This window comes from Odocoileus virginianus, unplaced genomic scaffold (assembly GCF_023699985.2).
Source record: "Odocoileus virginianus isolate 20LAN1187 ecotype Illinois unplaced genomic scaffold, Ovbor_1.2 Unplaced_Scaffold_1, whole genome shotgun sequence".
Classification (NCBI taxonomy): domain Eukaryota; kingdom Metazoa; phylum Chordata; class Mammalia; order Artiodactyla; family Cervidae; genus Odocoileus; species Odocoileus virginianus.
This window is the reverse complement of record NW_027224263.1, coordinates 8,343,604-8,365,752: the sequence shown is the minus strand read 5'-3', so window position 1 is coordinate 8,365,752 and position 22,149 is coordinate 8,343,604. Positions and strand designations below refer to the sequence as shown.

At 37.4% G+C, this 22,149-nt stretch overlaps 1 protein-coding gene across 1 annotated transcript in view; it reads right to left on the bottom strand.

Moving 5' to 3' along the window:
• The window catches only part of LUZP4 (leucine zipper protein 4), a 50,623-nt gene that overhangs the window by 16,241 nt on the left and 12,233 nt on the right, over positions 1–22,149 (bottom strand). The window contains exons 2-3 of the mRNA XM_070462181.1: positions 19,121–19,252; positions 17,077–17,645 (exon numbers count right to left, since the gene is read on the bottom strand). Of these exons, the coding sequence (XP_070318282.1) occupies positions 17,077–17,645; positions 19,121–19,252 (701 nt within the window). The remainder of the gene's footprint in view (positions 1–17,076; positions 17,646–19,120; positions 19,253–22,149) is intronic.

Sequence of the window (22,149 nt, the reverse complement as noted above, 5' to 3'; positions counted from 1 at the left end):
TCAGATAATGAAGAAGAAATCAAATGCTTTATAGACAACAGAGAATTCAGCACCACCAAACCAGCTCTTCAACAAATGCTAAAGGATCATTTCTAGACAGGAAACACAGACAAGGCTTATAAAAATAAACCCCAAACAACAAAGTAAATGATAGCAGGATCATACTTATCAATAATTACCTTAAATGTAAATGGGTTAAATGCTCCAACCAAAAGACAAAGACTGGCTGAATGGATACAAAAACAAGACCCCTATATATGCTGTCTACAAGAGACCCACCTCAAACCTAGGGACACATATAGACTGAAAGTGAAGGGCTGGAAAAAGATATTTCATGCAAATAGAGACCAAAAGAAAGCAGGAGTAGCAATACTCATATCAGATAAAATAGACTTTGAAATAAACACTGTGATAAGAGACAAAGAAGGACACCACATAATGATCAAGGGATCAATCCAAGAAGAAGATATAACAATTATAAATATATATGCACCCAACATAGGAGCACCTCAATATGTAAGGCAAATGCTAACAAGTATGAAAGGGGAAATTAACAGTAACACAATAATAGTGGGGGATTTTAATACCCCACTCACACCTATGGATAGATCAACCAAACAGAAAATTAGCAAGGAAACACAAGCTTTAAATGAAACAATGTACCAGTTAGACCCAGTTGATATCTATAGGGCATTTCACCATAAAACAATGGATTTGAGTTCACCTTTTTCTCAAATGCACACGGAACTTTCTCTAGGATAGATCACATCCTCGGCCATAAATCTAGCCTTGGTAAATTAAAAAAAAAATTGAAATCCTTTCAAGCATCTCTCTGAACACAATACGATAAGGTTAGATGTCAAATACAGAAAAAAAATCTATTAAAAATACAAACACATGGAGGCTAAACAACACACTTCTAAATACCAACAGATCATGGAAGAAATCAAAAAGGAAATCAAAATATGCATAGAAACAAATGAAAATGAAAACATGACAACCCAAAACCTATGGGATTCAGTAAAAGCAGTGCTAAGAGGGAGGTTCATAGCAATACAAGCCTACCTCAAGAAACAAGAGAAACATCAAATAAACAACCTAACTTTACACCTTAAAGCAACTAGAAAGAAGAAGAAGAACCCCAAAGTTAGTAGAAGGAAAGAAATCATAAAAATCAGAGCAGAAATAAATGAAAAAGAAATGAAGGAGACTATAGCAAAAATCAACAAAACTAAAAGCTGGTTCTTTGAGAAGGTAAATAAAATAGACAAACCATTAGCCAGACTAATCAAGAAAAAAGGGAGAAGAATCAAATCAATAAAATTAGAAATGAAAATGGAGAAATCACAACAGACAACACAGAAATACAAAAGATGGTAAGAGACTACTATGAGCAATTATATGCCAATAAAATGGACAACTTGGAAGAAATGGACAAATTCTTAGAAAAGTATAACTTTCCAAAACTTAACCAGGAATAAATAGAAAATCTTAAAAGACCCATCACAAGCAGGGAAATTGAAACTGTAATGAAAAATCTTCAAACAAATAAAAGCCCAGGACCAATTGGCTTCGCAGGTGAATTCTACCAAAAATTTAGAGAAGAGCTAATACCTAGCCTACTCAAACTCTTCCAGAAAATTGCAGAAGGAGGTAAACTTCCAAGCTCATTCTATGAGGCCACCATCACTGTACTGCCAAAACCAGAAAAATATGCCACAAAAAAAATAAAACTAAAGTCCAATATCCCTTGTGAACATAGACGCAAAAATCCTCAACAAAATTCTAGCAAACAGAATCCAACAACATATTAAAAAGATCGTACATCATGACCAACTGGGCTTTATCCCAGGGATGCAAAGATTCTTCAATATATGCAAATCAATCAATGTGATACACCATATTAACAAACTGAAAGGTTAAAAACAGAGAACCTAGTGGTCTACCAAGTGGCTGGCAGCTTTCCCCAAGCATGCCAACTCTGAGGCTTGGCGCGGGGGGACAGGGCCTGCCCCAGGGCTCCTGGAATGTCCTTTGATCATGCTAGGTGGGGACACTCCCTGAACCAGCTGTGTGTTGTTGGATGGCACAGACTGGTTTTTTCTTCAGGGAGTGTGGGGTACTTCTCCATAAGCCATCTCAGAACCACTAAATGTCGCTGTCATAAATTGAAATAAAATACCTGAACAAGGAAAAAATAAAAATAAATAAAAAAATAAAAAAAAAACCATATGATTATCTCAATAGATGCAGAGAAAACCTTTTGACAAAATTCAATACCCAATTATGATTAAAAAAAAAAAAAAAGCTCTCCAGAAAGCAGGCATAGAAGGAACATACCTCAAGATAATAAAAGCTATACACAAAGAATCCCCAACAAACATTATCCTCAATGGCAAAAAATTGAAAGCATTTCCTCTAAAACCAGGAACAAGACAAGGGTGCCCACTCTCACCACTACTATTCAACATAGTTTTGGAAGTCCTAGCCACAGCAATCAGAGAAGAAAAAGAAATAAAAGGAATCTAGATTGGAAAAGAAGAAGTAAAACTCTCACTGTTTGCAAATGACATGATCCTTTACATAGAAAACCCTAAAGACACAACCAGAAAGTTTCTGGAGCTTATCAGTGAAAATAGTAAGGTTGCAGGATATAAAATTAACACACAGAAATCCCTTGCATTCCTATACACTAACAGGAGCAGCGGCTATGCTTTGCTGGAGCAGCCATGAAGAGATACCCCACGTCCCAGTAAGAGAAACTCAAATAAGACAGTAGGTGTTGCGAGAGGGCATCAAAGGGCAGACACATTGAAACCATAATCACAGAAAACTAGCCAATCTGATCACACAGACCACAGTCTTGTCTAACTCAATGAAACTAAGCCATGCCATGTGGGTCACCCAAGACGGATGGGTCATGGCAGAGAGGTCTGACAGAATGTGGTCCACTGGAGAAGGGAATGGCAAACCACTTCAGTATTCTTGCCTTGAGAACCCAATGAACAGTATGAAAAGGCAAAATGATAGGATACTGAAAGAGGAACTCCCCAGGTCGGTAGGTGCCCAATATGCTACTGGAGATCAGTGGAGAAATAATTCCAGAAAGAATGAAGGGATGGAGCCAATGCAAAAACAGCACCCAGTTGTGGAGGTGACTGGTAATAGAAGCAAAGTCCAAAGCTGTAAAGAGCAATATTGAATAGGAACCTGGGATGTTAGGTCCATAAATCAAGGCAAACTGGAAGTGGTAAAACAGGAGAGGGCAAGAGTGAATGTCGACATTCTAGGTATCAGTGAACTAAAATGGACTGGAATGGGTGAATTTAACTCAGATGACAATTATATCCACTACTGTCGGCAGGAATCTCTTAGAAGAAATGGAGTAGCCATTATGGTCAACAAAAGAGTCTGAAATGCAGTACTTGGATGCAATCTCAAAAATGACAGATCTCTGTTAGGTTCCAAGGCAAGCCATTCAATATCACAGTAATCCAAGCCTATGCCCCAACCAGTAATGCTGAAGAAGCTGAAGTTGAACGGTTCTATGAAGACCTACAAGACCTTTTAGAACTAACACCCAAAAAAGACGTCCTTTTCATTATAGGGGACTGGAATGCAAAAGTAGGAAGTCAAGACACACGCGGAGTAAAAGGTAAATTTGGCCTTGGAGAAAAGAATAAAGCAGGTCAAAGGCTAATAGAGTTTTGCCAAGAAAACGCACTGGTCATAGCAAACACCCTCTTCAAACAACACAAGAGAAGGCTCTACACATGGACATCACTAGATCATCAACACCGAAACAAGACTGATTATATTCTTTGCAGCCAAAGATGGAGAAGCTCTATACAGTCAGCAAAACAAGACTGGGAGCTGACTGTGGCTCAGATCATGAACACCTTATTGTGAAATTCAGACTTAAATAGAAGAAAGTAGGGAAAACCACTAGACCATTTATGTATTATCTAAATCAAATCCCTTATGACTATGCAGTGGAAGTGAGAAATAGATTTAAGGGACTAGATCTGATAGAGTGCCTGATGAACTATGGATGGAGGTTTGTGACACTGTACAGGAGACAGGGATCAAGATCATCCCCATGGAAAAGAAATACAAATAAAGGCAAAATGGTTGTCTGAGGAGGCCTTACAAATAGCTGTGAAAAGAAGAGAAGCAAAAAGCAAAGGAGAAAAGGAAAGATATTCCCATTTGAATGCAGAGTTCCAAAGAATAGCAAGAAGAGATAAAAAAAAGCCTTCCTCAGCAATCAATGCAAAGAAATAGAGGAAAACAACAGAGTGTTTTCCAAAAACAAAAAAGACTAGACATCTCTTCAAGAAAATTAGAGACACCAAGGGAACATTTCATGCAAAGATGGGTTCGATAAAGGACAGAAATTGTATGGACCTAACAGAAGCAGAAGATATTAAGAAGAGGGGGCACGAATACAAACAGAAGGACTATACAAAAAAGATCTTCACAACCCAGATAATCACGATGGTGTGGTCACTCACCTAGAGCCAGACATCCTGAAATGTGAAGTCAGGTGGGCCTTAGGAAGCATCATTATGAACAAAGCTAGTGGAGGTGGTGTAATTCCAGTTGAGCTATTTCAAATTGTGAAAGATGATGCTGTGAAAGTGCTGCACTCAATATGCCAGCAAATTTGGAAAACTCAGCACTGGCCACAGGACTGGAAAAGGTCAGTTTTCATTCCAATCCCTAAGAAAGGCAATCCCAAAGAATGCTCAAACTACCGCACAATTGCACTCATCTCACACGCTAGTAAAGTAATGCTCAAAATTCTCCAAGCCAGGCTTCAGCAATACATGAATCATGAACTTCCAGATATTCAAGCTGGTTTTAGAAAAGGCAGAGGAACCAGAGATCAAATTGCCAACATCCACTGGATTATCAAAAAAGCAAGAGAGTTCCAGAAAAACATCTATTTCTGCTTTATTGACTATGCCAAAGCCTTTGACTGTGTGGACCACAATAAACTGTAGAAAATTCTGAAAGAGATGAGAATACCAGACCACCTGACCCACCTCTTGAGAAACCTATATGCAGGTCAGGAAGCAACAGTTAGAATTGGACATGGAACAACAGACTGGTTCCAAATAGGAAAAGGAGTATGACAAGGCTGTATATTGTCACCCTGCTTATTTAACTTATATCAGAGTACATCATGAGAAACGGTGGGCTGGAAGAAGCACAGGCTGGAATCAAGATTGTCGGGAGAAATATCAATAATCTCAGATATGCAGATGACACCAAACTTATGGCAGAAAGTGAAGAGGAACTAAAAAGCCTCTTGATGAAAGTGAAAGAGGAGAGTGAAAAAGTTGGCTTAAAGCTCAACATTCAGAAAACTAAGATCATGGCATCTGGTCCCATCACCTCATGGGAAATAGATGGGGAAACAGTGGAAATAGTGTCAGACTTTACTTTTTTGGGCTCCAAAATTACTGCAGATGGTGATTGCAGCCATGAAATTAAAAGACGCTTACTCCTTGGAAGGAAAGCTATGACCAACCTAGATAGCATATTAAAAAGCAGAGACATTATGTTGCCAACAAAGGTCCGTCTAGTCAAGGCTATGGTTTTTCCAGTGGTCATTTATGGATGTGAGAGTTGGACTGTGAAGAAAGCTGAGCACCGAAAAATTGATGCTTTTGAACTGTGGTGTTAGAGAAGACTCTTGAGAGTCCCTTGGACTGCAAGGAGATCCAACCCGTCCATCCTAAAGGAGATCAGTCCTGGATCATTGGAAGGACTGATGCTGAAGCTGAAACTCCAATATTTTGGCCACGTCATGTAAAGAGTTGGCTCATTGGAAAAGCTCCTGATGCTGGGAGGGATTGGGGGCAGGAGGAGAAAGGGACGACAGAGGATGAGATGGCTGGATGGCATCACCGACTCGATGGACATGAGTTTGAGTAAACTCTGGGAGTTTGTGATGGACAGGGAGGCCTGGCATGCTGCAATTCATGGGGTCACAAAGAGTCGGACACGACTGAGTGACTGAACTGAACTGAACAATAAGAAAACAGAAAGGAAATTAAGGAAACAGTTCCATTCACCACTGCAATGAAAAGAATAAAATACTTAGGAATAAATTTACCTAAAGAAACAAAAGACCTATATATAGAAAACTATAAAACACTGATGAAAGAAATCAAAGATGACACAAATAGATGGAGAAATATACCATGTTCTTAGATTGGAAGAATCAATATAGTGAAAATGAGGTACTACCCAAAGCAATCTATAGATTCAACACAATCCTTATCAAACTACCAAAAGTGTTTTTCACAGACCTAGAAGAAATGATTTCACAATTTGTATGGAAACACAAAGGATCTAGAATAGACAGAACAATTTTGAGAAAGAAGTGGAGCTGGAAGAATCAACCTGCCTGACTTCAGACTATACTACAAAGCTACAGTCATCAAAATAGTATGGTACTGGCACAAAAACAGAATTATAGATCAATAGAACAAAATAGAAAACCCAGAATAAATCCTTGCACCTACGGATACCTTATCTCTGACCAAGGAGGCAAACATATACAATGGAGAAAAGATAATATCTTTAACAAGTGGTGCTGGGAAAACTGGTCAACCATCTGTAAAACAATGAAACTGGAACACTTTCTAACACCATACACACACACACAAAAAAAAAAAACCCTCAAAATGGATTAAGGATCTAAATGTAAGACCAGAAGCTATAAAACTCTTAGAAGAAAGCATAGAACACTCTCGGACATAAATCATAGCAAGATCCTATGTGACCCACCTCCCAGAGTAATGGGAATAAAAACAAAAATAAACAAATGGGACATAATTAAACTTAAAAGCTTTTGCACAATGAAGGAAACTATAAGCAAGGTGAAAAGGCAGCCTTCAGAATGGGAGAAAATAATAGCAAGTGAAACAACTGACAAAGAATTAATTCCCAATATATACAAGCAACTCATACAGCTCAATGCCAGAAAAGTAAAAATAAAAATAAAAAAGTGGGCCAAAGAACTAAACAGACATTTCTCCAAAGAAGACATACAGATAGCTAACAAACACATGAAGATGCTCAACATCACTTATTATCAGAGAAAATCAAATCAAAGCCACAGTGAGGTACCATCTTACATCACTCAGAATGGCTGCCATCAAAAAGTCTACAAACAATAAATGCTGGAGAGGGTGCGGAGAAAAAGGAACCCTCTTAAACTGTTGGTGGGAATGCAAACTAGTAAACCCACTAAGGAGAACAGCATGGAGATTCCCTAAAAAACTGGAAATAGAACTGCTATACGACCCAGCAACCCCGCTGCTGGGAATACACATTGAGGAAACCAGAATTGAAAGAGATACATGTACCCCAATGTTCACTGCAGCACTGTTTACAATAGCCAGGACATGGAAGCAACCTAGATGTCCATTGGCAGACAAATGGATAAGGAAGTTGTGGTACATATACACAATGGAATATTACTCAGCTATAAAAAAAAAAAGAACACATTTGAGTCAGTTCTAATGAGGTGGATGAAACTGGAGCCTATTATACAGAGTGAAGTAAGTCAGAAAAAGAAACACCAATACAGTATATTGAATGCATATATATGGAATTTAGAAAGATGGTAATGATGACCCTATATGCAAGACAGCAAAAGAGACACAATATGTAAAGAACAGACTTTTGAACTATGTGGGAGAAGCCGAGGGTGAGATGATTTGAGAGAATAGCATTGAAACATGTATATTACCATGTGTAAAATAGATGACCAGTGCAAGTTCAATGCATGAAGCAGGGCACTCAAAGCTAGTGCTCTGGGACAACCCAGAGGGTTGAGGTGGGAAGGGTGGTGGGAGGGGTGTTCAGGATAGGGGGGGAAATATGTGCACCCATGGCTGATTCATGTCAATGTATGGCAAAAACCACCACAATATTGTAAATTAATTAGCCTCCAATTAAAACAAATAAATTAATTTAAAATAAAAACATCATAATGATATTTCATCAAGGCCATTTATATGGATAACTCCTTTTTTTTTTAATTCCACTGCTCCTACTTTTAATGACTAACTACCCAACAGGTAAAGGAACATGAAAAATGCCCACCAAGTCAAACAAAAGAGGAGGAAATAGGGAATCTACCTGAAAAAGAATTTAGAATAATGATAATAAAAATGATCCAAAATCTTGAAAACAAAATGGAGTTACAAATAAATAGCCTGGAGACAAAGATTGAGAAGATGCAAGAAAAGTTTAACAAGGAACTAGAAGAAATAAAAAAAAGTCGATTAAAAATTAATAATGAAATAAATGAGATCAAAAACACTCTGGAGGGAACCATGAGTAGAATAACAGACACAGAAGATAGGATAAGTGAGTTAGAAGATAAAATGATGGAAATAAATGAAGCAGAGAGGAAAAAAGAAAAAAGAATCAAAAGAAATGAGGACAACCTCAGGGACCTCTGGGACAATGTGAAATGCCCCAACATTCGAATCATAGGAGTCCCAGAAGAAGAAGACAAAGAGAAAGGCCATGAGAAGTTACTCGAGGAGATAATAGCTGAAAACTTCCCTAAAATGGGGAAGGAAATAGCCACCCAAGTCCAAGAAACCCAGAGAGTCCCAAACAGGATAAACCCAAGGCGAAACACCCCAAGACACATATTAATCAAATTAACAAAGATCAAACACAAAGAACAAATATTAAAAGCAGCAAGGGAGAAACAACAAATAACACACAAAGGGATTCCCATAAGGATAACAGCTGATCTATCAATAGAAACCCTTCAGGCCAGAAGGGAATGACAGGACATACTTAAAGTAATGAAAGAGAATAACCTAAAACCTAGATTACTCTACCCAGCAAGGATGTCATTCAGATATGAAGGAGAACTCAAAAGCTTTACAGACAAGCAAAAGCTGAGAGAATTCAGCACCACCAAACCAGCTCTTCAACAAATACTAAAGGATCTTCTCTAGACAGGAAACACAGAAAGGTGGTATAAACGTGAACCCCAAACAACAAAATAAATGGCAACGGGACCATACCTATCAATAATTACCTTAAATGTAAATGGGTTGAATGCCCCAACCAAAAGACAAAGGCTGGCTGAATGGATACAAAAGCAAGACCCCTATATATGCCGTCTACAAGAGACCCACCTCAAAACAAGGGACACATACAGACTAAAAGTGAAGGGCTGGAAAAAAATATTTCACGCAAATGGAGACCAAAAGAAAGCAGGAGTCGCAATACTCATATCAGATAAAATAGACTTTCAAATAAAGGCTGTGAAAAGAGACAAAGAAGGACACTACATAATGATCAAAGGATCAATCCAAGAAGAAGATATAACAATTATATATGCACCCAACATAGGAGCACTGCAATATGTAAGGCAAATGCTAACGAGTATGAAAGAGGAAATTAATAGTAACACAATAATAGTGGGAGACTTTAATACCCCACTCACAACTATAGATAGATCAACTAAACAGAAAATGAACAAGGAAACACAAACTTTAAAGGACACAATGGACCAGCTAGACCTAACTGACATCTGTAGGATGTTTGACCCCAAAACAATCAACTTCACCTTTTTCTCAAGTGCACACGGAACCTTCTCCAGAATAGATCACATCCTGGACCATAAATCTAGTCTTGGTAAATTCAAAAAAATTGAAATCATTCCAGTCATCTTTTCTGACCACAGTGCAGTAAGATTAGATCTCAATTACAGGAAAAAAATTATTAAAAATTCAAACATATGGAGGCTAAACAACACGCTTCTGAATAACCAACAAATCATAGAAGAAATCAAAAAAGAAATCAAAATATGCATAGAAATGAATGAAAATGAAAGCACAACAACCCAAAACCTATGGGACACTGTAAAAGCAGTGCTAAGGGGAAGATTCATAGCATTACAGGCCTACCTCAAGAAACAAGAAAAAAGTCAAATAAATAACCTAACTCTACACCTAAAGCAACTAGAGAAGGAAGAAATGAAGGGTTAGTAGAAGGAAAGAAATTTTAAAAATTAGGGCAGAAATAAATGCAAAAGAAACTAAAGAGACCACAGCAAAAATCAACAAAGCTAAAAGCTGGTTTTTTGAAAAAATTAACAAAATTGACAAACCATTAGCAAGACTCATTAAGAAACAAAGGGAGAAGAACCAAATTAACAAAATTAGAAATGAAAATGGAGAGATCACAACAGACAACACTGAAATACAAAGGATCATGAGACTACTACCAGCAGCTCTATGCCAATAAAATGGACAACTTGGAAGAAATGGACAAGTTCTTAGAAAAGTATAACTTTCCAAAACTGAACCAGGAAGAAATAGAAAATCTTAACAGACCCATCACAAGCATGGAAATCGAAACTGTAATCAGAAATCTTCCAACAAACAAAAGCCCAGGACCAGATGGCTTCACAGCTGAATTCTACCAAAAATTTAGAGAAGAGCTAACACCTATCTTATTCAAACTCTTCCAGAAAATTGCAGAAGAAGGTAAACTTCCAAACTCATTCTATGAGGCCACCATCACCCTAATTCCAAAACCAGACAAAGATGCCACAAAAAAGAGAAAAAAACTACAGGCCAATATCACTGATGAACATAGATGCAAAAATCCTTAACAAAATTCTAGCAAACAGAATCCAACAACATATTAAAAAAATCATACACCATGACCAAGTGGGCTTTATCCCAGGAATGCAAGGATTCTTTAATATCCGCAAATCAATCAATGTAATACACCACATTAACAAATTGAAAGATAAAAACCATATGATTATCTCAATAGATGCAGAGAAAGCCTTTCACAAAATTCAACATCCATTTCTGATTAAAACTCTCCAGAAAGCAGGAATAGAAGGAACATACCTCAACATAATAAAAGCTGTGTATGACAAAACCACAGCAAGCATTATCCTCAATGGTGAAAAATTGAAAGCATTTCCCCTGAAATCAGGAACAAGACAAGAGTGCCCACTGTCACCACTACTATTCAACACAGTTTTGGAAGTGTTGGCCACAGCAATCAGGACAGAAAAAGAAGTAAAAGGAATCCAGATAGGAAAAGAAGAAGTGAAACTCTCTCTGTTTGCAGATGACATGATCCTCTACATAGAAAACCCTAAAGACTCTACCAGAAAATTACTAGAGCTAATCAACAAATACAGTAAAGTTGCAGGATATAAAATTAACACACAGAAATCTCTTGCATTCCTATACACTAACAATGAGAAAACAGAAAGAGAAATTAAGGAAACAATACCATTCACCATTGCAACAAAAAGAATAAAATACTTAGGAGTATATCTACCTAAAGAAACAAAAGACCTATACATAGAAAACTATAAAACACTGATGAAAGAAATCAAAGAGGACAAAAACAGATGGAGAAATATACCGTGTTCATGGATTGGAAGAATCAATATTGTCTAAATGGCTATACTACCCAAAGCAATCTATAGATTCAATGCAATCCCTATCAAACTACCGATGGTATTTTTCACAGAACTAGAACAAATAATTTCACAATTTGTATGGAAATACAGAAAACCTCGAATAGCCAAAGTAACCTTGAGAAAAGAATGGAACTGGAGGAATCAACCTGCCTGACTTCAGACTATACTACAAAGCCACAGTCATCAAGACAGTGTGGTACTGGCACAAAGCAGAAATATAGATCAATGGAACAGAATAGAAAGCCCAGAGATAAATCCACGAACCTATGGTCACCTTATCTTTGACAAAGGAGGCAAGGATATACAATGGAAAAAAGACAACCTCTTTAACAAGTGGTGCTGGGAAAACTGGTCAACCACCTGTAAAAGAATGAAACTAGAACACTTTCTAACACCATATACAAAAATAAACTCAAAATGGATTAAAGATCTAAATGTAAGACCAGAAACTATAAAACTCCTAGAGGAGAACATAGGCAAAACACTCTCCAACATAAATCACAGCAGGATCCTCTATGACCCACCTCCCAGAATTTTAGAAACAAAAGCAAAAATAAACAAATGGGACCTAATGAAACTTAAAAGCTTTTGCACAACAAAGGAAACTATAAGCAATGGTGAAAAGACAGCCCTCAGATTGGGAGAAAATAATAGCAAATGAAGCAACAGACAAAGGATTAATCTCAAAAATATACAAGCAACTCCTCCAGCTCAACTCCAGAAAAATAAATGACCCAATCAAAAAATGGGCCAAAGAACCAAACAGACATTTCTCCAAGGAAGACATACAGATGGCAAAAAAAACACATGAAAAGATGCTCAACATCACTCATTATCAGAGAAATGCAAATCAAAACCACAATGAGGTACCATTACACGCCAGTCAGGATGGCTGCTATCCAAAAGTCTACAAGCAATAAATGCTGGAGAGGGTGTGGAGAAAAGGGAACCCTCTTACACTGTTGGTGGGAATGCAAACTAGTACAGCCACTATGGAAAACAGTGTGGAGATTTCTTAAAAAGCTGGAAATAGATCTGCCATATGACCCAGCAATACCACTTCTGGGCATACACACCGAGGAAACCAGATCTGAAAGAGACACGTGCACCCCAATGTTCATCACAGCACTGTTTATAATAGCCAGGACATGGAAGCAACCTAGATGCCTATCAGCAGACAAATGGATGAGGAAGCTGTGGTACATATACACCATGGAATATTACTCAGCCATTAAAAAGAATTCATTTGAATCAGTTCTAATGAGATGGATGAAACTGGAGCCCATTATACAGAGTGAAGTAAGCCAGAAAGATAAAGACCATTACAGTATACTAACACATATATATGGAATTTAGAAAGATGGTAATGATAACCCTATATTCAAAACAGAAAAAGAGGCTCAGATGTATAGAACAGACTTGTGGACTCTGGGAGAAGGCGAGGGTGGGATGTTTCAAGAGAACAGCATCGAAACATGTATATTATCTATGGTGAAACAGATCACCAGCCCAGGTTGGATGCATGAGACAAGTGCTCAGGCCTGGTGCACTGGGAATACCCAGAGGGATCGGGTGGAGAGGGAGGTGGGAGGGGGGACCGGGATGGGGAATACATGTAAATCCATGGCTAATTCATTTCAATGTATGACAAAAACCACTGCAATGTTGTAAAGTAATTAGCCTCCAACTAATAAAAATAAATGGAAAAAGAAAATAAGAGGAAAAAAAAAGAAAAGAAAATTGGAAAAATTAAAATAAAAATAAAGACTAACTGATTTTTTGAGCTAGTATGTATAAATCTTTAAGGTCTCATGTCATTTGCATAAAGAATATTATGCATGTAAAACTTTAATAAAGTGTTTTAAATATGGTAAATCAGTTGTTCTGTGGATTTGAATATATTGCAAGTTAATGCTCTACTATCATTTTCTGGATCTATGTTTTAGCTAAAAAACAACAGATTCTGTAACTATATAGCTGAGAGACAGAATAGTTAATAATCTTTTGTTTCACAAATCCTTAGAACCATAGGATAGTGTTCAAAATCATACTATTTATATTCTCCATCTGTTCAGGATCATTAAAAAGAAACTACCAACTAACACAGTATTGTAAATCAACTATACTTCAGTTAAAAAATAACTTGTAATAAACTCTTCCATATAAACTAACACAATTCTAGCAAGAAAGGCAAGTGACAGGATAGGTAGCTATAAAGAAAACAGAACGTAGGCTTAATACTGTTAGTAAATTGACCTGGAAAGAACTCAGTCTTCCTACCTTTTCACTTTTTTAAATAAAAAAGGCAATGGAGTGAATCAGTAAAATGGAAATAATGAAACCTTTGACAAATTTCTATGATACTACAAAAATATAAGTGGACAAAGTCATATAGACCATGCTAAGAAATAAAGCTTTTCACTAGCAAATACTGCTAGGTCAAAAAAAAAAGCCCTAGATCTAACATTGTGACATTTTAGTATAACTATCAGAACCTGAAAACAATTGTTAAAAGGCAGAGGAGGTATTGGCATAAAGAATAATATTCAATAAAACTTCAGTAAAATAAAAATATGATTAATCTATTGTTTTTCTAATGCATAAAGTCATAATCACTCTCCAGATTTTCTACTATAAAACATAAATAAGGAGATTGGGTGAAATGTACATGTACCACTTTCCTTTTCTAAGTGACTAGTATTGGGAACACAGTGGGTCAGCAGGAAGGATAGAGATCTATCTCCTAAAGATGTATATGCCCCCAAGTATCTTTCGAAAGGAACTTGTAGTCTTTTTACAAATGTTTATATAAAAATTATAATTTCATCCAATTGGATAGCATAGATTTCAACCTTTAGAAAACAACAGAAACAAGCAAAAACAACAGAAATTGTCCTTATAAACAACAGAAACTGTCCAAAAAAATTGTGCTGAATAAATACAGTTGTGTTTTACCAATATTAAGATTAAATCTTGTGAAATACAAAACTGGCTTATTGGGATTTCAAAGTTTGATTGAGAACTATAATTGTTACTCAATTTATTAATAGAATAATTGTGCCTAAATTTTAATATAGTTCTTTATTGCAAAGTACTTTTTTTCCAATGAGTCCAGCTATGACAATCTCAAAAGTCTCAAAAGTATGAGAAATAGATGACTTCAATTTGAAAATACTATTTTACACTATTCTTAGTTCATTTATGCATTTCAGACTATAATCTCATGTCCTTCTTTCCAAACTTTATCAAAATCCTTCTCACCTTATAGATTAAATGTCATCTCCTCCATCAAACTTTCATAAGTCTGCCTAATTAAAATGGATTGTTGCATCCCCACAATATATAGCTTATACTCTATTAGAACATGTACTGCTAACTGCCTGGCATTAAATTTCTTTCTTATCCTTCTTTCCTACCACCACATATAATGTTTGAAGCAGGGCTATTCTGATACCTTGTATAGTGCCTAGAATAGGCATTTAATTAATAGTTGCTCAGGGTAAATGCCCAGTAGAGGGATTGGTAGTGTCATATGGTACTTTTATTCCTAGTTTTTTAAGGCATCTCCATACTCTTCTCCAGACTTCCCTGATAGCTCAGTTGGTAAAGAATCTGCCTACAGTGCAGGAGACCAGGTTCAATTCCTGGGTTGGGAAGATCTGCTGGAGAAGGGATAGGCTACCCACTCCAGTATTCTTGGGCTTCCCTTGTGGCTCAGCTGGTAAAGAATCTGCCTGCAATGTGGGAGACCTGGGTTCAATCCCTGGGTTGGGAAGATCCCCTGGAGAAGGGAAAGGCTACCCACTCCAGTATTCTGGCCTGGAGAATTCCATGGACTGTATAGTCCATGGGGTTGCAAAGAGTCAGACACGACTGAGCAACTTTCACTTTCATGCTCTTCTCAATAGTAGCTGTATCAATTTACATTCCCACAAACAGTGCAAGAGGGTTCCCTTTTCTCCACACCCTCTCCAGCATTTACTGTTTGTAGATTTTTTGGTGATTGTCATTCACCAGTGTGAGGTTAAAACCATAACTGAAAAAGACACATGCACCCCAATGTTCATTGAAGCACTATTTACAATAGCTAGGGCATGGATATTTCCCTTGTGGTTCAGCTGGTAAAGAGTCTGACTGCAATGCGGGAGACCTGGGTTCAGTCCCTGGGTTGGGAAGATCCCCTGGAGAAGGGAAAGACTGGCTATCCATTCCAATATTCTGGCCTAGAGAATTCCATGGATTTTACAGTCCATGGGTTCATAAAGAGTCGGACACAACTGAGCAACTTTCACTTTCAGGGAATGGAAGCAACTTAGATGTCCATAGACAGATGAATGGATAAAGAAGCTGTGGTATATATATACAATGGAATATTACTCAGCCATAAAAAAGAACAAATTTGAGTCAGTTCTAATGAGGTGGATGAACCTAGAGCCTATTATACAGAGTGAAGTAAGTCAGAAAAAGAAAAACAAATATTGTATATTAACACATATATATGGAATCTAGAAAGATGGTACTGATGAACCTATTTGCAGGGCAGCAATGGAGATGCAGACATAGAGAACAGGCTTGTGGACACAGGGGGAAGGAGAGGGTGGACACATGAAGAGAGTAGCATGGAAACATATACACTGCCAAATGTAAAATAGCCAGTGGAAATTTGCTCTATGACTCAGGGAGCTCAAATTGGTGCTCTGTGACAACCTAGAGGGGTGGGATGGGGTGGGAGGTGGGAGGGAGGTTCAAGAGGGAGGGGACATATGTATACCTATGGCTGATTCATGTTGATGTATGGCAGAAACCAACACAATATTGTAAAGCAATTATCCTTCAATTAAAAATAAATAAATTTTAAAAATATTTAATACTTGCTAAATGAATCCTCTAAATATTTGAAAATGCAACATGTTCTCCTCCCCCCAAATTTTCATTTATATAATTTAGCAAAAATGATTTAAGCTCCCAGGACCACCATTTTTAACTAAATGACCACATAACACTTTATAAACCAAGTTGAAACCATAGCATCAGTGTTAACTTATGAAATCTGGATATGAACACCTCTCAAATTTCTGTCCAGTGACTGGCTCATCTATACAAGTTTAGAGGTGATGAATTTGCTACCATAAGATGTACAGCTATAGTAAGTTCTATCTGTTGGTTCTAGAGTTTATGTCATGCACTATGTCACCTGACTTCTAGTTTTACAATTCATTTACACATTTACTAAAATTGTTTTTATACTAAAACTTAAGATCAAAGGCTTACTATATGAGGACAAAAATGAGAATGATTATACAAGAAAAATAATGAAACCAATCATTGATTTTGGCATTTTATAAATTCAAAATTTCTAGCAGTGATTGAAAATAGCAAAACATTTTTGAATGAAAGGAAATAGTTACAGAGGAAAAATCAATTAGCAAATACTGAATTTAAATTATGTTCAAGACTGCATGGGGGAATATTAAGAAACAATCCCCACTCTTAGTAGAATTTAAAATAATTCTTAATATTAAGGAATACATTAAATTGAGGGCCTTTATATTGGTTAATTCTTAATATGCATTTACCTGCTTCATTAAAGCTTGCTTGTTTAAAGGGCTTTGTCCAAACTTCAATCCAAAAGGTTCTTGGTTTGGTTTTTTATCCTTTCTTTCCTCAACATTGTTTGGCTTTTTGTCATTTCTTTTCTCAATGTTTGGTTTTTTGTCATTTCTTTTCTTGATGTTGTTTATTTCTTTGTCATTTCTTTCCTCAAAGTTGTTTGGTTTTTTGTAATTTCTTTTCTTGATGTTGTTTGTTTCTTTCTCATTTCTTTCCTCAACGTTGTTTGGCTTTTTGTCATTTCTTTTCTTGATGTTGTTTGTTTCTTTGTCATTTCTTTCCTCAACGTTGTTTGGCTTTTTGTCATTTCTTTTCTTGATGTTGTTTGTTTCTTTCTCATTTCTTTCCTCAACGTTGTTTGGTTTTTTGTCATTTCTTTTCTTGATGTTGTTTGTTTCTTTCTCATTTCTTTCCTCAATGTTGTTTCGCTTTTTGTCATTTCTTTTCTTGATGTTGTTTGTTTCTTTGTCATTTCTTTCCTCAACGTTGTTTGGTTTTTTGTCATTTCTTTCTTCAACGTTGTTTCCTGAATGTCCTTCAAAAAAGAATTATTTTCTGTATTTTCAGTCAGTAAATTCAACATATCTTTCAGAAAGAATTACCTGTGATCTTATTGTCTTAAAGCTATACACCCATATATGCAAAGCTTTTGATATTTCATTAGTATGATACCATCTGAGAGTCTCAGTGAACTCTAGAACAGTCTTTACCATACTGTTTCTATGTGTATCTTAATACAGCAGTCTTCTCTGTATACAGTACCTGAAATTTGGTTTCATATGCCACCAAAGTTGGGACATGTTATTTGAAATTAATTGAAAGAATACTTTAACAGAGGAGTTCTCTGGTGGTCCAATGGTTAAGAATCTGCCTTCCAATGCAGGGGATATGGGTTCAATCCCTGGTTTGGGAAGATTCCACATGCTGCCAAACAACTAAGCCTGTGTGCCATAACTCCTGAGCCCACATGTGGCAACTACTAAAACCTGTGTGTCCTAGAGCCCATGCTCCACAACAAAGAGAAGCTACAGCAATGAGACACCCAGGCACCACAACTAGAGAGTTGCCCTCACTTGCCACAACTAGAGAAAGTCCAAGAACAGCAACAAAAACCCAGAACAGCCAAAAATCAATAAACTCTTTTATTTAAAAGGATATTCTAATAGAAAAAAAGAGAGATGGAACGAAGCTGTCTGTCTTGTATTAATCCTGTGAATATTTGCCTCAATCATTGCTTTGATTTGGGTGTAAAGACAGCTTAAGGAATGATCAAAGAATATAGATATCCAAAAGGCTCACAAAGTTCTATTTTATGTTTAGTTGGAAACGTGAGATTATTGCCCTCCCACCACTCTTAGCAGCTTTGCCCCATAATAACCACCATCCCTCCTTTTGTCAGAACCTGCTAAGCCACTGAAGGATTTAAACAAGAACTATAATGAAGCTGGGTAGGCAGCTGGAAGAGGTTCAGAGTATGTACAATGTCAAGATGGTTCCAACCTGTGCACTAGACTATGGAGATCCTTAATGGTTGCAAAGACTTCTCTACTATGGCAATGCCTAACACATTCATATTAAAATGCTTACATTGCACTGACCAACGTAATTATGGATACAAAGGGCTGTCTTTGTTCTGTGCTCTCGTTGCCTACAACATTTATTTTTTCAAAATGTAGATACAATGATGCTCAGGTTATTAACCATACTCTTAACCCTCCTGTATTGCCTCCTTAAAGTAAAATTGGACCATCCAGACAGGCTTGTGAACAAGTATAAAATATTTCTCATTCTTATCCTTCTCTCCCTTAAGGAAGTAATTCATATAATTTTTTTTTTTCATTTGCTATGGCATGAAGTTATACCATCCTGTAGGCATGCATTTCCAAGAAAGATTAGACTAGCAACATGCAATTTTAAAACACATTCCAAGTTTGTGAATTTGCTTATCCAGTTACTCAGAAATATTTCAGACTTTTTTTTAACCATGTATGATTTTTCTGTAAAATTTACCTCTCTGCTGGTGATGCTTATGAGCATTTGATTGCACTCTTGAAAATGAGCTATTTTTTTGCTCTTTCTGTGTCCCATTCTTTTCTTCTTCGGTGCTTGTATCTCCTATCTTTCTAAGGATTATAATGTTATCTGTATTTGAAAACAGAAAAAAATAAAGACAATTGAAAAAGCTGAATCACAGCAATGGGTCTCAAGAGCATAATCTATATTGTTACCGCAATATATTTCAGAATACTTTTAAAAAAGGGTAGCCCTGAAAAATAACACTATAATAATAATGCACTTATAAAACCATAACAAAGATCAAAGAATGCAGATATTTTAGGATTTGTTTCCTGGAAAAGAGAAAAGTTCCTGTTAAACAGATTTATAGTAACTTCATTTATGAAAAAAAAAATACTCTCACCATAAAGTAGCTTAAGGGGGAAATCATTTAGATAAATGATTTTACTAAGTTATTTTAGTTTCAGGGAAACATACAGCAATAGCATCATCCCTATATGTAAGATGACACTTATGTAAGACTATATGTAACACCTAAATAATTAGTTGCATTTATTTTCTTGTAAAGTAAGAGAGGAAACAAGGGCAATGGACACTGATAGGAGATACCAAAGTCAGGAACCAAGATTAGTGTAGTAGTAGAAGGCATTCAGAATACACAGAAGAACTGTACAAAAAAGATCTTCATGACCCAGATAATCATGATGGTGTGATCACTCACCTAGAGCCAGACATCCTGAAATGTGAAGTCAGGTGGGCCTTAGAAAGCATCACTATGAACAAAGCTAGTGGAGGTGATGGAATTCTAGTTGAGCTATTTCAAATTGTGAAAGATGATGCTGTGAAAGTGCTGCACTCAATATGCCAGCAAATTTGGAAAACTCAGCAGTGGCCACAGGACTGGAAAAAGTCAGTTTTCATTCCAATCCCAAGAAAGGCAATCCCAAAGAATGCTCAAAGTACCGCACGTTTGGACTCATCTGACACGCTAATAAAGGAATGCTTAAAATTCTCCAAGCCAGGCTTCAGCAATACGTGAACTGTGAACTTCCAGATATTCAAGCTGGTTTTAGAAAAGGCAGAGGAACCAGAGATCAAATTGCCAACATCCACTGGATTATCAAAAAAGCAAGAGAGTTCCAGAAAAACATCTATTTCTGCTTTATTGACTATGCCAAAGCCTTTGACTGTGTGGACCACAATAAACTGTGGAAAATTCTGAAAGAGATGGGAATACCAGACCACCTGACCTGCCTCTTGAGAAACCTGTATGCAGGTCAGGAAGCAACAGTTAGAACTGGACATGGAACAACAGACTGGTTTCCAATAGAAAAAGGAGTACGACAAGGCTGTATATTGTCACTCTGCTTATTTAACTTATATGCAGAGTATATCATGAGAAACCCTGGGCTGGAAGAAGCACAAGCTGGAATCAAGATTGTCGGGAGAAATATCAATAACCTCAGATATGCAGATGACACTACCCTTACCTTACTGGCAGAAAGTGAAGAGGAACTAAAAAGCCTCTTGATGAAAGTGAAAGAGGAGAGTGAAAAAGTTGGCTTAAAGCTCAACATTCAGAAAACTAAGATCATGGCATCTGGTTCCATCATTGCATGGGAAATAGATGGGGAAATAGTGGAAGCAGTGTCAGACTTTATTTTTTGGGGCTCCAAAATCACTGCAGGTGGGGATTGAAGCCATGAAATTAAAAGATGCTTACTCCTTGGAAGGAAAGTTATGACCAACCTAGATAGCATATTAAAAAGCAGAGACATGCATCCAACCTGGACTGGCGATTGGGATGACCCAGGGGGGTGGGATGGGGAGGGAGGTGGGAGGGGGTTTCAGGATGGGGAACACATGTAAATCCATGGCTGATTCATGCCAATGTATGGCAAAAACCACTACAATATTGTAAAGTAATTAGCCTCCAACTAATAAAAATAATTGGGAAAAAAATAAAAAAGCAGAGACATTACTTTGCCAACAAAGGTCCATCTAGTCAAGGCTATGGTTTTTCCAGTGGTCATGTATGGATGTGAGAGTCAGACTGTGAAGAAAGCTGAGCACTGAAGAATTGATGCTTTTGAACTCTGGTGTTGGAGAAGACTCTTGAGAGTCCCTTGGACTGCAAGGAGATCCAACCAGTCCATCCTAAAGGAGATCAGTCCTGGGTGTTCATTGGAAGGACTGACGCTGAAGCTGAAACTCTAATACTTTGGCCACCTTATGCGAAGAGTTGACTCACTGGAAAAGACCCTGATGCTGGGAGGGATTGGGGGCAGGAGGAGAAGGGGACGACAGAGGATGAGATGACTGGATGGTATCACCGACTCGATGGACATGAGTTTGAGTAAACTCTGGGAGTTGGTGATGGAGAGGGAGGCCTGGCATGCTGCAGTTCATGGGGTCGCAAAGAGTCAGACACAACTGAACGACTGAACTGAACTGAACTGAGAAGGCATTCAAACTTTAGTTTGCAGTCATGAAATAGAAGACAAATGGGCCCCAGGCTAAGCATTTACAACTGGCCACCTGCTTACATATCTTGTGGCAGGAAAAATGTGGACTTCAGGCTGGATAATTACCACTAGCCTTCTGTTTGCATTTCCTGAGACAGGAGTTAGGTGGGCTCCAGGTTAGGCATTTACAATCAGCCTCCTGTTTGCCCTCCAAAATGGAAGTAACAACAGAAACAGGGTAAATTAGCCAGACTTTGTCTCCTGTGGATACCTTAAGATAATAGGCATGGTAGGAAAAGAGAAGGGCTAAATTGTGAGTAAAGTATCAAGAGGCCATATATTTTTCTTCCTTGTGGCGGGGGAAAAATTGCACATGTACAGAAAGGCTCCTTGGGGGGTCAAAAGTCAGGGGATGATGCCAGACCCTAATGAGCCTTGCTTCTCCCAGATGCCTTTATATCAAGACCCATCTTGGCTGAAAGGTGTGCACACCTAGGGTAAAGATCCTGAAACAAATTAGTGAGGAGGGAAAAGCAGGATAGTTGGCAGAAGGAAGAC